General features: G+C 40.8%; 2 protein-coding genes across 2 annotated transcripts in view; one reads left to right on the top strand and one right to left on the bottom strand.

Annotated features, from left to right (window-relative positions):
- dedd1 (death effector domain-containing 1) overlaps positions 1–18,192 on the bottom strand; it is a 516,989-nt gene that overhangs the window by 134,201 nt on the left and 364,596 nt on the right. The window lies entirely within an intron of this gene.
- The window catches only part of tsnare1 (T-SNARE Domain Containing 1), a gene marked incomplete at its 3' end in the record, with an annotated part of 160,497 nt that overhangs the window by 121,366 nt on the left and 20,939 nt on the right, over positions 1–18,192 (top strand). The window contains exons 9-10 of the mRNA XM_079561375.1: positions 5,151–5,223; positions 14,902–14,984. Coding sequence (XP_079417501.1) covers positions 5,151–5,223; positions 14,902–14,984 — 156 coding nt within the window. The remainder of the gene's footprint in view (positions 1–5,150; positions 5,224–14,901; positions 14,985–18,192) is intronic.

The raw sequence follows: 18,192 nt of genomic DNA on the forward strand, positions 1-18,192 counted from the left end.
GCTGCACCTGCTCAGGTCTACACTAACAGATGGACAAATGACCATCACAGCCTATCACCCCTACAGCCAACCTGCTGCCACACACACTCTGCCGCACTGGACATCCGATCACTGGGAGCGTCGAGAAAATCAATGCATGTCTTTGTAAAATATCTGTGATAAGCCAACGGTTTTCCCAAATTCTCTCTTATCATTCAGAGAATCCCCATTTCAGAAGCACTTCTTCAAAAAACACAAATACAATTAAACAATAAACATACCTGCAGAGGACCGCTCGCTGTCTGCTAGTAGGGAGAGGGGCTGGTTGTCTCATTGTGTTTTACAGCCACACAAGGGGCACAGTGACCTAAGTTTGTTACTGAACATCTAGTTAGTAGTTAAGGTAAAGGTATACTTTATTAATCCCTATAGGGAAATCCATTCTCTGCATTTGACCCATCCTCAATGCCATTGGGGCGACATGTAGGAGCAGTGAGCTGCCAGCTAAGGCCGGCACTCGGGGACCCCTCTCCAGATGTGAAGCCAGGCTGATGGTCGGAAACACCTGGCTGGAGGATTAACCTATTGTGCATGTTTTAGTGGTAGAGGAAACCGGTGTGCCCAGAAGAAACCTACGCAGACACGAGGAGAGCATTCAGGGAGCTTTTCTAGCTGTGAAGTGCGACGCTAACCACTGTGCTGACGTGGCTGTTTCCCAAAGTCGAGGAACCTTACTTTGCCTTGCCTTCGAGTGAGTTCCATGGAGTTGCTAATGAAACAAACACTTCCGAGTGAATGAAGTGACATCATTCTTGTTTGTCCTTAGGGGACATTCCGTCTTAGTATTAGTCAAAGTCATACCTTTGCAGATGACAATGAGACTAAAAACTAAATAAAAAGAATGAAATGGAAAGAAGAGGCTATAATATCTACGTGTCTAATGACGGTTTAAAAGAGCCTCACCATTCAAATTGAATTCCCACCATAAAACAGGTCTGGTCATTTGTCTATGTGGGAGCAGTGCCATGAAGCAATGCAATATGATTCAACATGCTTGAATAAAATAATATGAATAAAAGTTGTCAAAACAAAAAAAATGTAAATTGACACAAACAAACTAAAACTGGACTAAAAATAATTCAAATCTAGACTAAAAACATTTGCCAAAAGACACAAAGCAAACAATTTCGACTGTTTCTTTTATCTCCATGTGGTTCATGTGTTTGTGCCATGGCTTTCCTTTTGTTGTCTTATTCCAACATTTAAAAATCCCACTCAGATTGACAGCGACCAGTCTCACTCTTTGTACAATCCTAGCACTGCATTGGTACATGAGCAGAATGCAAATCCCATAAAATGTGTGAAAGGGCAGTGTTTTGGTCTGCAGCTGGATGTCCCACTCCAGTCTTCAGTCTGATGTCCTGGTTTTCTCTTTGGTTTTGCTGTTTTTACTTTAGTGGAGTCCGTGCTCCTGACCTGGCTCCTCTCCGCTCCGTCGTTATGATGAAATGATCTCTGTTTCGCCAGATAAAGTAAACGTGTTATTCCATTACGGCTGATCGACGGGGCGGCGCACAGACAAATGCAGAAAGTCTTTAGCGTGGAGGGGGGTTCTGTGCCAGGGGCCATTTGGTCTCCATTCAGATGTGTTCTTTGCCAAGTGCCAGGACGGCTGCCAGTTTCCACGGCGATGGGCGCCACCTGTGATGGATGGCCCTGTGGGAGAGGCAGCAGCACACACACTCGCACACTTTCAGGACTGTACATACATAGAAATGTGGAAATGCTGAGGTCCATTGGTCCAGCAATTAGACCAGTGTCACTGTGTTAAATGAGAGGTATGGACTGGGTTTACTCCTGGGCTCTTTTAGAACCGTTTTAGTTCTGAGTTGGTAAAGTACTGGTTTAGAGTTGGCTAATCCTGATTTTAGTTCATACTCAATAGCCCCATTTGAACGGGACAGGCCTGGGGTCCGGAATGGTTTGCTCCAGAACTCAGGCCTGAGAAGAGACACAACAATAGACATATTAGACTTAATCCATTGAAGAGAGAATCCATGGCACCTCAATTTCCTCCTCCAGAGCAGGGTCCAAAAAAGGCCCAAAAGGCAGGAAACTCTGTCCCCTGTGAGGCGGGCTGAGCAGCAACAACCCTCCACAGGGCTCCACCTACCTAGAGGTTGAAAATTTACTAGGTATTAGTTGCCTAGAATGCAGCATGGAGATCGGAAGGTAAAGAAAGTATATCCTGGCTAAGCAGAGTTGTAGGAGGAGCTTGGGGTAAACAGGAGGGCACCAACGGCCGCTTGTAGCAGAGCTTCATGACAACGACACTGGGTGTTGCCATTGCCCTCCATTGCGGTAATACCTGCATATATACGGGCGGCAAAACAAGCTAGTTTTCCATTAGGAAGCATTGCGCTTTAGATACATTAAAAACAAGCCTGGTTTCTAATTTTCTTAAACTTTGTACAGCTAGACGTTTCTCCTCGTGATAACGAGGGGGGGTTAGTTACAATGAAAGACACCAGGCTGGTTTTCATAAGGAACATCTCACAAATCTCGTATACTAACGAGGGCCGGACATTGATTGACAGGCCATTAGCATTAGAGCTAACGGCGCAGCTACGACCGAACTACAGTAAAGATCCCGCCCGTATGCCCTTTTTAGGAACATGCTCCTCCGGCAGGGTAGGAGGAGTCTGTAAATCCACCATGATTTCCCACTCGAACGTAGTTATTAACATAAACGGGGGAGGAGTGAGGTGGAGCTGTCTATTCTTCTCTACAACCTATGGAGGGCACTGTATCTTATGGGAAAGATTAAAACTTACTACTCTAATATTACTCAAGCATTTACGAGTGGCTTAAAACACAACTCCAGCCTTTAATGAGGAAGATCATTGTAACTGAAACAATTTTGCATAATGCCTCCCCTTTAAGAATTAGCTAAGACCTCTTTGTTTAGACTTGGTTTTAGTCCTGGGTAAGACTTCACTATATCTTTATTTGGACCTGATTTTAGTCCTGGTTTAGCCCCTGCTTCTGCCTGTTTTCTTCCTCCCATCCGCATATTAGAATAGCACTGAAAGCCTGCACACCTCCATTACAGAGTGTGGGGGACCTGTGTGCAGCAGATAGACAGAGGTTTTATAAGCTTTCATTTCGCTCAGAGCCCAAACACAGTGGAGCCGATTCAAAGCGGCGCGCGGTGGAGAATTAGCCGCGGTCAACCGTAGCCTCGCGCGTTTGCTCTGTGGCCCCGCTGAAATAATTGAACAAAATATTTAAACGGCTTTTCCCCTTTAACTCGGCAGCTCAGGCGGGGGAAGTTTTGTTGATTGAAGTTGCATAAAGCGCGGAGGATGTGAGCAGCATTTGACTGGAGTTATGCAAAGCAGAATAAGCTAATAGCTCGTTCTTTTGTTGAAAATATGAAAGTAACGCATAATTGTAAATGACAAGCAATGTAATATTTTCATAAATGCGATGAATGGAGGCAGTCGCTAAACCCTGTCGGCATAGAATATGGCGAAAGTCTGTGTGTTGACAGAGCATTTTCTGTAAGGTTTTCTGTGATGCAGTTTTTAATGGTAGCTGTAACATAATGTTCAGTAGATCAGAGATTTATTTTCTATTTTTGCCAGGAACATAACATGATTTTCAGCCCTGTTTCACACAAAAAAAAAACATTGCCAGTTCTGCATTTTGAAGCTGGTCACCATAAAGTTTGCAAGTTTTTGAATGAGCTCATTCTTTGATAATAACTATTTCTGCAGATGTAATCCTTTCAATCAGATTTTTTTTTTTTTTTTTTTTTTACATATTAACATGGTAAAAATGTGTTTTATCTTTGTGACCTAACAGCCCCCTATGGACAGGTGCTATAACACTTTAAACAATGCATCTGGTTCGTCCAATGTAATTGCTATGTCCATATTAAATAGATACATGAAATTAAAATAGGGTGAGCATACATTTTCCCTGTTTTCATACCTTTTTTGTCTGGTCATACTTTCCCCACTACTTCTCAGAAATACCAAACTTGTGAATACTGTTCAGTTTTGTCTTTTCAATCTGATAAGTACAAATATCCCCTGCTGTCTACATATGCCTGGTTTGGAAACACAGAATTTCAGACCACCAATTTGAATGTTGAATATTACCATCGTGTACCATCATGTTAGTATAGCCTTCCTTTCATGATTCCTTGCATTTCTATGTGTTGAATAATCCTTTTTTCTTTTTTTACATTTGATTGTTCTTTTTTATTCAGATACATTACCTTAAGTTTTCTATATAATGAATGTCTGTTCTCAGAGTAGTTTTATGACATCTACTTACTCTTCCTTTCCTTCCACTTAAAGTCCATATAAGTGAGACAATCCTTCATGATATCGAACACAATTCATTCATGTTTGTATTTCTTACAGTTGGTTTAATCGGTTTAGTGTATTAGTAAAAAAAAAAAAAACAGATTTTTATTATTCCTTTGGCGCATCGAGTTGCTTTGTGTACGAAATGCACGGCATAAATAAAGTTGCCTTGCCTTGCCTTTGACCATTTACCACAATAGAAATATATAATGCTCTTGCTGATTGCTGTATTTGAATGACTGTTTTTGCTCTTATTTTTGTGTAAAACTCTTCATTATCTTTCATCTTTCAAGTATTTCTCTCGACCCAGCTCTGGTCTCTCTTGCTACAACGGTGTTTACTACAGACTCATAATACTCTTTTTCATAGTTACAATCACCGTTGGGTCTGTGTATTGTTGTTGCCACCAAACAGCCCTAAACAGTAACAATGTGGCCTCTCTCTGCTTCGGCCCCAGTGCCCAGTGCTCTGTCATGCTGGCTGTGCTGCTCTTTTCACAGCATTCACACTGACACAAAACGCACTCTGAAATCCCATTTGGTCCAAACTCAAATACATCTGTGGAGCACTGATAGGAATCTCATTTCAAACAAGCTCCAAAAGTGATTCTGACTTCACAGTGCTCCAAATCATATCAATATGGCGGACTGCGTGGGGCAGACCAGGTTTCTGGGTGTACTGCTTATTCAAACTAATCTCACTTTGAAAAAAAACCATTATATTTGACTTGTTCCTGCCTTTATAAACTCTTTGTCTAAAAGAGACATTCTAACCGGATTTGTTTTTTCTCCACAGAGAGACATGCTGGATGTCAGTCAGATCATGAAGGACCTGGCCAGTATGGTACACGAACAAGGAGACGCCATCGGTAAGACATCATCGTTTTAGGATTTAATTAAAGGTCACAGATAAGCTAGAAAAAAGGGTAACCTCCACAATGCCACTGTGGATCTTCACAAATTACAGATGTTTTCGTCGTTTAACGTCTCAACCAAAGCAATAAAAGTCTGTGCGATTTGTTGTTACTTCACAGTTCGGACCAACTGAGGGGAGAGAATCAAAGCCTCGATGCATGTGGTCAGAGTTAGCGAAAGGGTGAGATACATTGTCTGCGCCGTTCAAAACTTAAAGCAGCTGCCATGTATGATTCAGTCCGTGGAAGTTTTCGGGAGTCCTCATTATCCCGACAACTGAAGCCCAGTCTCTCCACACAGATATAGGGCCAGATCTTGTGCCTGGTGCACAAGGTCATTTCAATTCGTCTTGGAATCAAAGGGAAAATGTATCAAAATGGTGTTGATGTTAAATATAGTGGGTAAATTTCCATCTGTCAAATTAACGATTGATTAGCTCTGTTGTACACCATCAGATCACTCGTAAAATAATACAAATAAAGAATATTTAGAGGCATAGCCTATGTGTGTATGTGGATCTCTGGTCACAATTTAAAAAAAAGATTTTGTTTACTGTCCACCTCCTTATTGACAAAAAAAAAAAGAAGGATTCTGTGTTTTTATTTCTCATTTCAGTTTAAATGATCTGAAAGTCGGCGACATGAGGCTGCAGTTTCAGACCCTGGACTTTGTCCAACAGTCGCCTTCAAGGGTCAGAAATGTTTTTCTCACAAAGTTATACCAACTATGTGAACATGGACTGGCCGTCACTTTTGACAGCATCTCTACTTATGAAAGGCCATTCTGTTCTTTCAGTTTCTGTCTATCTCCATATGCAGCCCTGGTTGTAAAAATAGACTTTATGTTAATATTGTAACAAGCTCCACAGCGATGACAAAAACTCTTTAAATCATCAATTTTCCAGCAGTTAAAATGGTCCAAATAAGAGCTTGCTTCGTTACTTTACGCTAACTATCAATATTGTTTGGTAGCCAAAAGAAATTCCATAATCCATAATGCACCCCTCACATTCATTCCCTCGTTTACTGCGCTGCCTTGTCTTCTTCCTTAAACAGACTAGATACAAGTTGGTCATTTTATGTTCGCTACTGCCACCTCTGGTCTTACGCATAACTGCAGTCTCTATATTCAGCTCGTGCATGACGGCACTTCAAGTAACAACTTTTTGAGTGACAGTGCAGGATTTTAGAGGCAGTTGCGGTGAATAATTCTGGCTCCTTCTACACATTAGGACATTGCTGGAACATGTAGGGGGAGGAAAATACTTAGTTTTGACATTTCTAAACTCCGTATAGTCCCATTAAGCATGATAGGCTCTCACAGGTCAAAGTAAAAACTTTATTAACCCCATGGTGAGCTAAACAATGTTTGTGTCCCGAGAGAAAGAGCTACAGCCGTCCACAAATGCACATGTTCACCCCCCACTCCTCCACAACCGCTCTCCCTCACCCCTTCACGATAGGTAGTTGGAAGATAAAGTGTTTCTCCACCCCACATACACTTCCCACTTAAATGCGCTAAGTCTGGAGTGGCAAGATCACAAAGTGCGCTCCTACTAAGTGCAAAATGTTACGCTATAGTCTGCGTTTTCAAACAGAACATTGGGCCCTTAGTCTTTGCAATATAACTACAGGAAGAAGAAGACGGCACACTACTGCATGCGGCCTACCTTTTTCTAATAATCTAGGAATAATATGGGGATAAATGTGTGTAAGACTGAGATAGATTTTAATATTCTGATCACTGTAATATTAGATGATCTGGTTATTGAAATTTAATAAAGCTAAGGGAAAGTAAAGTAACTTGATCATAAATGCCCATGAATACACCAAGCATCAACACTGTGCGTGTAAAAATAAACCACTTCCTGAAGTTCGCCCCGCTATAACTTGTTCTAATTGCCGCCTTTTGCTCTAGAATAACCCTTTTGTCCGTGGCCTTCAATCAGTCTAATGTGCATGCCCTTTAAGTACCCTTTAAAGCCTGGCTGACTCACAGTAGCTTCACCCAATTCACACGGCCGGGCCTTACCCACTGTACCACTGGCTGTAATTACAATAGTTAACATTTCGAGACATAAATAATGCATGCTGGGAAGATTGCGTCGTATTTTTTTACATTACCGTTTGTTTTTCCATACGTCCTTGAGGTAATGCGCATGCCTGGACTTTATAATGGGCAACGCCAGGTCATTGATGGTATATGGGCACGCTGAAAGGTGAAGTGAGATCCTCCTCTGGAAGTACAGCTTGTGCAGTAAATGTTGGATAAATTTATAACAGGCCCATTCAGGTGCAAGTACAGTGTGTTAGATCATAAAGGCTGCGCAGTGAGTTACATTATCAGTGATAGAATAAAACTGTAGTAAAAGTTGATGATAAAAGGAGGAGCTAAGTACAAATCTGCTCATGGTGTTATGAATTAAGAGCTGTTGTCTTTTACTGGGAAGCGTATAATACTTGTCATCCACATAAAGGCGGGATTCCAACCTGGGATTGTCAAGTCAATATTGGTATATCAAACTGGTCAATCTCTGTTAATGATGTTCTGTCGCAGAGCAAACCGTCATTTTTCTACTTCTGTGGAGAAAGTCTGGCCCTGTGCTTGATTTTTTTTTCTCTTTTCTCTTGTTTTGTATGTTGTAATAGCACACATTCGTGAAAAGTTCTGTGGTATACAGTGGAAAGTTGGGCGATTTTTGCCATTGAACGGCTGTGTAAAAAAAAAAAAACTGCGCTTGATAGATGTATGTTTCTTTTTGTCAAACTATAGAATTATATATGTTTCTTGACAGGGGTTACATTCAGTTGTTGCTCAGTGCTAACCTTCAGTGAGCAAAAACATGTTCAGTTGTGCCGATAAGTTTACACACCCTCTCTCAAAGAATACGAATGAAAACACACTTTTTCCACTCATAGTCAGTGATGTTGTGAAGCCATTTATTGTGGAAAAAAATATGTAGTAAAATACAAAAATGACCCTGTTGAAAAGTTTACACACCCCAATTTCTAATACCGTGTATTGCCCGCTTTAGCCCCCTATAGGCACATTGAGTTGCCTTGTGTATGAAATGAACGGTATAAATAAATCTGCCTTGCCTTGCCTAAAAGTGCACCATAGCTACTGTGAAATATGGAGATGGTCCACTGATGCCACTGGCTCCAGCAGAATAAAGTGAAGGTTCTGGAGTGGCCATCTCAGGCTCCTGACCTCAACATCATAGAACCACTGTGGGGAGATCTTACACTTAAACTAAAGGCTTTTTGCCAAGAAGAATGGGTGGCTTTACCATTAGATTATATACAGAACCTTCTCCACAACCACAAAAGACTCCAAGCTGTATACTGAACTGGGCTGTGTAAACTTTTCAACAGGGTCATTTTGGTGTTTTATTTTGTTACTAGCCTCGCTAGTCTCCACATTTGATATTCAGAGATTATGAGTGATTACAAAGAAATGTCCAGCCCGTCACACAGTTCAGCTGTAGACCAGTGGTTCCCAACCCATTCCAAAAACTATGGCCACTACAAATGAGTAAAAGAATGAAGGCCAAAAACAATTTCAAACAAACTGCAATTGGAGTGTTTGATGCACCCGTGCTCCTCTCTTATAAACTACGACAATATTTTCGCTAAACTCGGGGAACAGGATTCAAGAGACAGTGGAATAATTATGGATAAATATTAGGGGTTCAGCTCTAACGGTTTGGGTCACGGTGCAGGACCCGTGGTTTGGTGCATCACGGTAGTGTCCAAAAAAAAAAATAATAAGTAGGTTTTGAACTGAAATAGCCAAATGATCGTTATTAGACAGTATTTATAACCTTACAATAAAATTGGCAATGCGTTCAAAGCTGCTTTAGAAGAAAATGTACCTCTGGGCTCACAATACGTGAAAGCAAAATAGAAAACAAATGGTACAGCAGCAAAGAAAAAAAAAGAAAGAAAAAAAACTACGCAGTGCAGGCCATGCATTCCCAAACGGTCTCCCATCCCAGTCCTAACCAGGCCCTTCCCTGCTTAGCATCCGAGGAACGGTCTCCCATCCCAGTTCTAACCAGGCACTTCCCTGCTTAGCTTCAAAGTCGGTATGGGAAATAAACATGGCGGCGCCCAGGCGGCGGCCATTGAGATAGCGTTTTCTATAATAGATGGTGATTTGAAATGAGCTCATACATTTTTTTTTTTTTTTTTCACAATAAATGGCTTCACATCACTGACTATGAGTGAGGAAAAAAAAGGTTTTGTGTTTTCATTCATATTCTTTGAGAAATCCACCAGAGTGTGCAAACTTATTGGCACAACTGTATATCCAGCAGGCTAGTTGTTGTTAGCATTAGCGTTTTGGAGAAGGGTCTGGATGCAGCCGATGGGGGGGGCACGTGATCAGTGGAGCTCCACTTTCAGGAAATGACTGAGATTAATTTGAATGAATGTTGCGTTGGAAAAAGTGGAGGTGACATCATTTCCTGCATGATCACGTGACTCGATCAGCTGCATTCAGACCCTCTTGCCGTTTTGCCCCTTGAAAGTTGTGCTCATAAAGGTAAGTTAGGAATGTCTTCAGACAAAGAGTGCTTTCGAATTAAAACTTTTTCTGAAAACATTGATTTGTTTCTGCATGTCTGTAAGTCTGTCGAATGTTGTATCAAATCGTGAGGCACCCCGTGTATTTCCAAGACCTCGCTTTTGCATCCTCACTTTTTAGGTCGACATGATCAAAACATGTCTGAACATCGCATCATCCAGCCGCCATCATTTGCATGTGAAAAACGGTTCCGATGCCCGATTTCGGTTTGTACAAATGAGAAGTACACAGCGTCCTCCCACCAGACAGAGACAGCCCACCCCTCCAGATAAAACCTTGCACATTCACTGCAAACTTCTTGACTTTACATTGCGCTGCTGCACTGACTCTTATCACCGCGGACTCTTGCATGAACAACTCTCGGCCTATTAAAGGGACTGAGGCTTGGAAATTGCCGCCGGTACTTTTTTTTTTTTTTTTTTTTGAACAGGCTTTTCTTGATGTAGTGGCGGATCTGAATGAAGTGATTGCGCTGTGGAGGCGTTGGAAGCAAAAAGCTGCAGGAAATACAAAGCAATGAAAGCTCGCGGATGGGGATTAGCGCGTTCACGGCCTATTCACGCGGGCTGAGGACACACCGAGTTAAAGCTTGGAGAGCCGCGATCAACACGCGCTACAGAAAGTGCTTCAACGCGTTCATTTGAAAAAGAACATCAAGAGGCCACGTTTTGCGTCGGTGGCGATTTAAATATTAAAGTTGTAAGAGTCGGCTGCTGTGGATTGAGTTTGTTCTGGCACTGGGCTCATGTTCAGCTCAGTTATTGTTTAAAAGTCGTGCTCTTTTCTTTATGTACAGTAAGTGCTCTTATTTATTGGCGATAATAGGAAGGCTAATGAAAGTGTGAGGCTCTGATGGTGATGTACATTTGAATGTCAAAATCACAGGGTTTCCGCATTAACACATTGAGTGCCAAAAGCCAGTTTTTGAGTTTTTTTTGTTACGAAACTAGACACCTGAATACACCTTATGTGTGGGAGCTCTGTGATGAACAGAACTGAAATAAATGAAGATCAACAACTTATGAAAGTCACGATCTGGAAAGTCACTTTCTGGACATTTTATCTGGGCATTTATTAACAACGCGGCAGAAATGACCAATGACCATGCCCCTTGTGAGTTCATCGTGTGTTTTCAATGCCCCGCCCATCGGTCCTGCAGCAGCAGAGTGGTGCTCAGAGAGAGAGGAGGAAGTGAGAGCAGAGGGGATCTCCTCCACACCTTGTGCTTCAGATCGCACTTTATATTTTATCTGTCGGCCTCATAATCGCAGACCAATTCGGTCAACATGGCAACAGTTTTGTATGATCTAAAAATAAACCTTGTGTCAAAGGCGAGCGCCGTGGGTCCGCCGCATCCTCGCAACGTATTTTTGTGTCAATATTTCAGCTCTACGTTCTCTTAAAACAACGTGAAACTCACGCCCAGACATTCTCAATAGTCCAGACCATGGCCGAAATGCTCGCATGGATTTGGGGACCAATCACAGAACGAGGAGGGACGGCAAGACGATGACGCGCTATTCGACATATACGACAAGATGATATGATTGGCTATGGCTACAGGCAGACGCATATAATAGACATTCGTAGGGCCCAATAAACGACTATCGTAAACCACACCTCTCCTATGAGAAAATTAATTGGCGACTAAATATCACTTGTGATTTTAGTCTGGCGTACCAAAATGAAGGCCTTAAAGGTTATTAAAAAGTGTTAAATTTAACTCAATCTGGCATTAAATAGATTTTCAGGATGGGAAATAGTGGTATTCCGGCTCCTATTATTAGTATAACCTTTGAAAATCCTAGTTATGATCAAACAAATCCAGTTTTGGAATCAGCTGACATATTCCTGCCTATTCACCCTCATCATAGACAAAATAACCTTTACCTTAACGTGTGATCTTGCTCCGAAACGATCATGTTCACGACAGAAGCGTGGCCAATGTGTGCCCATACATCTTAAAGACTGGACGCACTGGGCACTCTATAGCCATTATTGGAGCTAATGTACAATTGCTGAGGCTACTCCAACTTTAACTAACCGTTCTGCGCAAGTCACTGAGCACAGTTAATCCAGTATACTCCCTCAGCTGCTTCTCAAGTTCAAAAGTTAATTCCAAACAAGCGCCTTGGTCCTGTAGCAATTATCAGGGGCTGTCTCAACCAACCCCCTCTCGCTCTCCACTCACAAACAATCAATAAACAGTCCGCATTATCCGCTTTTCCAAATATATGTGGGCGATTACGTGTCTCTGGCAAATATTTTAGCTCAGACACACGGTTAGGCCCTTTCAGTCATGTACCATTAACCCGCCGGTATTGACGTACCAGAAAGGAGCATCTCTTGTTTTGTTTTGTTTTTTAATGGGAGGCTGAGGAGGTTCTGTACACGGTGCTCGGGCACATCGGGGCTGAACCGTGGCTGCGGAGGTTACAATACTCAGTAACAGCAGACAGTTTCCCATTATTAGGCTCATTATGATGCGGCAAAGCGGGAGATAAGGGGAAGTATTGATTCGCTGGAGGTTTGAATCACAGACGAGTGCGATGGAAATTGACTGGAAATGAGGATAATTGTTCTGAGGCTGGTTTTTATATAACCTTTTAAAAGAATCACTTGTGTTAAGGAAGTTTTGCGCCTTCAACAGATCAAACATTTATCCATTTATAGTTGAAACACACTTGAATCCTGGCCACATTTGTCATTAGGGCTGCTCCCGGTCCCTTAAAATTCAGAATTCTTCCGTATTTGGCTGTAAAACTAGGCTATATTTCATTGGGACTAGGTTTGCAATGGAAGGGAAAATTCCCAATACATTTCTGGATATTTTCAATGGGAACTTTAGCTCGGAAACTTTGGAGAAAACCTTTTTTGTTGTTGATGAATAAACTATTAGTTAACTATTAGTTACTCATTAATTGTGTTTTTGAACCATAAAACATGCATTTGGCAGATGTGTGAGGCTCTAGAGCAGGGGTAGGCAACATCAGCTCCGTGGGCCAAAACCAGACACCCATCCTAGAACCTCTGTCCCTCAAGATGATTTTGAGGAATATTATTACACAAATCAGAAATCAAATGCCTGTTAAAGTTTTCTAGAAAGGTGAAAAATAGTGTCAATTCCTTTAAAATGTACTTGCAGAACACCCTTTTAGGTTATAATGATGTACCACAGGGCAATTTGCAGAAAGTGATGCTTTACTTGGTCTTTTGACGATGAAGAGAATTTGCCGTCCACCAAGCAAACTTCCCTAACCCTGCTCTAGAGTCATGTCAGATCCTAAACCTAAATTCTTCTTAATACTCTTTCTAATAAACAGAGGGACAGATTATGACCGAGTGGGCGGGTGCCGTGTCTGATACAGAACAAACCTAAACTATAAAACAATCTCTAGACTCTTTAAACAACGTCATACTGTAATATTGCACATACTTGGTGATCATATTCAATAGATACAAACTTGGAACTAGTCTAAATCCCTTCTTTGTATTGGCTATGCAGTGGACAATGAAAGTCTACTCACCGCAAGGGCCGACTTCACCTAAGCCTGGGCTAACCATGAGATATAGGTTCACTGCTCGTCCTTGAGATGCTTCTACAAACTGACCAGAGTCCACCTGTGGTAAATTGCATGGATTGGACTTGATTTGACCTCTCTGTGAGGTCCCACAGCTGACAGTGCATGTCAGAGCAGAAACTAAGCCCTGAAGTCAAAGGAACCGTCTGTAAACCTCCGAAACAGGTTTGTATCGAGGCACAGATCTGGGGAAGGGCACAGAAAAATTGCTCATGAAACAGCACCTTAAACTATGCAGTTCAAATTTGTGGACAGATCATGCAACAAGCTATTTTTCAGAATGACCGTCTCGGAAAACGCAATAATGTAAGAGGAAACCATTTATTTTCACAAACTTGAAATGTAATATCTTAATTCATGAAACGGCACCTTTTATTAAACACAGTGTGAGCCCATGTTGTGAATTATTGCCAAGGCACCTAATACCATTTTTTTCCCTTTAAGCAGACATTCTTTTAAGCCACTGTCTGTTGAGTAATTCTCCACTGTGCAGTATTTTCATTTTTCATATCACCTGAAAAGAGTTTCCTCACACTTGAGCGGCGCTGACTATTTCAGGCCTTTGAGATTCTTGGCTAAAAATAGTGTCAGATTATTTTCTACTGCTTACTTTAAGTGAACATCACTTTCTTCTCAGTGCACATCACTATGAATAACAGTGTGAAATACGATTCAATGAAATGTCAAAGTGACGATCATGATTCATTTATTGACTGCAGGATACCTTAGGAATACAGCGATTTCCGGGTTTCCCCCTATTGATTTTTAATGGGGCTTCCACAAATTCATGGTTTGCAATTTGGTCACGTTTAGCAACTTGTGCTTTTTCAGCAAAATTCCGCCTTTTACAGTCTTGTCTTCGACTGGATTGGGAATTCAGGCCATTCATTTTAATAGGACTTCAGGTACTTCAGGATCTTTCATCTATTTGTTCAGATTCTGTAATTTCAGCGATTTCAACAGGTTCAACAACACTTTCGTGATTTACGTAAATTCAGCAGTTCTTCCGACTTAAACACTTTCAGCATTTTTTGGAACTTCAAATTCCTCAAGTTTCTAGTTTACTCATTCATTGGGGCCTATAAATGCATTCTATATGTCAATTTAATAGGCTATATTTAGGTACAGTATATTTTGTCTACAAATGTTACAGATGAAATGTTTTTCCAAAATCCCCCTCCATCAGTACTGGAGGCTTTTTACATTTTACTACAAACACTGAAGATATGTCAATTTTGAAATGCATTATATCTGTTCTATCTTTGTATACACTGAAAATACTGCCCTATAATTATATTTTTCCACTTTGTAAATGTGCACTCTGTACATATTCTTAGATTTTGTTTCTGTTCATTTATACTCATTTATTTATTCATCCTTTCTGTTCTCTAGTGATTTCTTTTCAGCACCACGGACAGCGGCACATGCCTGTACTCACCGCTGTGTCTTCTTTTTCTTATGCAGACAGCATTGAAGACTACATCCAGACCACCTCATCCAACGTGGAGACAGCCAATCAGGAGCTCGCCAAGGCCAGCCAGTACCAGGTAACCCCCATATGCAAACCAAGTGGCTGCAAAAAAATGGATGTAATGTAATGTTTTGCAACTTCCCTTGTGCCTTGCTGTTGTTGGTAATGCTATGCTTTAGTCCTGGTTCTGGCTTGGACTGTCATGTTTTTATGCTGGTTTATTCATGACTTACTTCTTGCATAGTCTGCAATAGTTTAGTTTGTGTCTTAGTTTAGTCGACTGTGTCCTGGTTCAGTCCTGGTTCAGTTCAGGCTTTGGCCTTGCTGGTCCTATTTTTACTACTTTGTCCTTTCCGAGTTTTTATGTCGTCCTTGTGTTGTAATCGCTCTGACCGTATGTTGTGTAATGCAGAATGTTTTTGACGTGTTTTTACTTTCATGGAGCTGGATTGCAAGTGGCCACACTGATTATGCATAACAAGCGCCAGACACAAATAGCTTTTGTTATTTTTATTTGCCTGTGTCAGGCGCTAGACACTTTATGTTCAAAAACCTATAGAAACTAGGCTTTTATTGAGGTAATTGTGCAATTACCTTCCGAGCAATGCCTCCCTGAAGTTGTTTTTTATTGTTTGAAGCTTTGGTGGACCATGGATTTGTACTTTCAATTTTAGTTTTAAATACCTTGTGTTTGCATTGACCAGCCCAGTGCACACAAGCTTATTCTGTTTGTTAAATTCACTGCAGATGTGTTAGAAGTAGCTAAACGCTCACACTGAAGTCTGGAGGACTTAAGGCAGAGTGTCCCAGGTCTTAGTCCTGGTTTAGTCTAGGCTTTGATGTTAGTACTTGTTTTAGTCCTGGCATGGTCCTTGCATACTCCAGTGTAGTCTGAGTTTAAGTAGCGTTGTCCTGGTTTAATCCTGATAAACGTGCTATTTCTAAAGTTTTCACCTGGTTGAAGTGTGCCAATAAATGTGCCTTTAAACACTTATACAAACATAATTAATATATCTATTATTGTTATTACTCCAGTTGCTGTAGCCTTTGTTTAGCTTAGTTACTTACTTTTTAATTCCACATTTCGGGCAGTGCTCCCACATTCTGCTGCAGTGGCTCGGCAGCTTAGCCTGATCAGCCATGAGCAAACAGAGACTTCACAAACTCGATTACGCCGCTTTTATCAGGTCCCGCTCCGGCATAATAACACACATGATGCAATTTCATGTCATACTTTGCCAGCTTTTGGCGTCAGATAAATGAATCGTATTTGGAGACACTGAACATACAGCGCCCGGTCTGCTCCGCATCGCAATATGGAGCTCAAAGCAGCAAAGTAATGCTGTAATTTCGACGTGTTTCTTCTACCGAGATAATGGTTATGAATTGGCCATTTTGTTTTTCAAGCGCATTAACTTAAGGGGGGGGAAATTGCATTACCGCGGAGCGCACTCTGAATACGTAAAATTCTTATAATATGCAAGGGCAGTGCATAGCCTTGGGCAGGTTTAAACAAAAAACATCAATACATTTACAATAAACTACTACAGTAAAGGAAGGGAAAGTGGATATTTACCATGTTGCATCTTTTAAAGAGAATTTGTATTTTTAAATCCTTTGAAACAGAATCAAAACTTGCGGTTCACCACTGCCCATGAAGTGTGAGTCAAATGCTTTTGGGCACAATGACCGATACAAACGGACAATAAATACAGATTTGATCTTTTTTCCTGGGGTTCTGCCTTTTATCCTCTGAAACATATACAAGCTGAGTGCCGTGTACAGGCCTGTGGCTATAGTAAATAATGCACTGGCTCCGGTGCCACTGGGTTAAAGATGGAAATACTCAGGTGGTACATGAGTTAAACAGCTTATAATGAGTGCATTTGAGTGATCCGCCGGATCATTGATGTGTGGCTCAACCGGACGAAAAGGCCCCATAAAGGATGCAGAACTTGCAATGTAAATACGGTACAGAAGTCACCTTAAACCAAGGCTTAAAGAATATAAACAACATTTTTGGAACATTTGCAATTGCAGTTTGTAACATAGGAATCATTTAACAATGTATTTCCTGAACCCACAGAGGACTATGTGCACTCTGCTGCCCTGCAACAATGTACTGAATATTGGCAAGGATTTTAGTTGAACTTTTTTTTTTCAGAGTGAAATTTTTTGCTTTAATCCCTGCTTTAAAGAAGAACTAAATAACTTGTTTACCTTAATAAATCATTTTTGTAGTCCCTCAGGGGGTAATACAAGTGTCAATGGGATGATTGGGGGGTCTTTCATCTCCCACTGGTGTCTCTGGCCAGAAAACCACGATTGCAACTTTCCTGCCACCGGGTCGGAGTCACCAATATACACTAATAGCATCATGAAGAAGCTAACAGACTAATGGGCAATGGTAACTGTGTGTGTAAATTTAGCGGTGCTTACAGCCAAGTTTGAGTGGAAAAAAAAATATCTCCATTGTGTAATTGAATGTACAATATCCCTCTCTCCCTTTGTCTTTTCTGTCAGCGTAGTATTTTTACTCTCAGGGACAATTAATGAGTAAAAACTGCAACATGCTATGACACCTGCAGTGGCGCTTATGGCCTCTAGGGGCATGAGTTACTTAGTTCTGCTTTAAGCTTAAATTAACAAAATAGCAAACAAACAAGTAAATAAAGTACATGAATGAGTAAGGCAAGATAAAAGAAAGGTAAACTTCCTATTGACTTATCTATTTTCTTTCATTTTGGATTTTCCCAATGCTGAGGTTTTTGTTTTGTTTTGTTTACATTTTAAACCAGATGTACATAGTGTGATTATCGTCTTTTGAATGGGCACTGCACAGCAAATTAAAAAATTGTGAGCCAGCACTCGCCTCTACTGTTATCAAAGTATATGTGCTGTTTAAGTCAAGTATGTAAGTAAGTAAGTGTTGTTGATTAAAACAATCAACACATCATTTTTTTGGCCAAGGCTGCGACCCACGGAAAATGATCTCACAACCCACCGTGATCTTTCTTCTCAGAGAGCCAAAATCGTGCAGTGTATACTGTTTATCCAGCTTTGCTTATAATCAATGTGTATGCAAACAATAAGCTTCACGTTGGAATACACTTCCATATGTTAATATATATATATATATATATATATATATATATATATATATATATATATATATATATATATATACTTTTTTTTTTTTATTATGTTAAATTGGACTGAATTGAATCAATCATTTGATAAATATATCGCTAATTACTTATCAAACAGCTTGAGGATAACTTTTT

This window comes from Gobius niger, assembly GCF_951799975.1.
Source record: "Gobius niger genome assembly, chromosome: 8".
Lineage (NCBI taxonomy): Eukaryota > Metazoa > Chordata > Actinopteri > Gobiiformes > Gobiidae > Gobius > Gobius niger.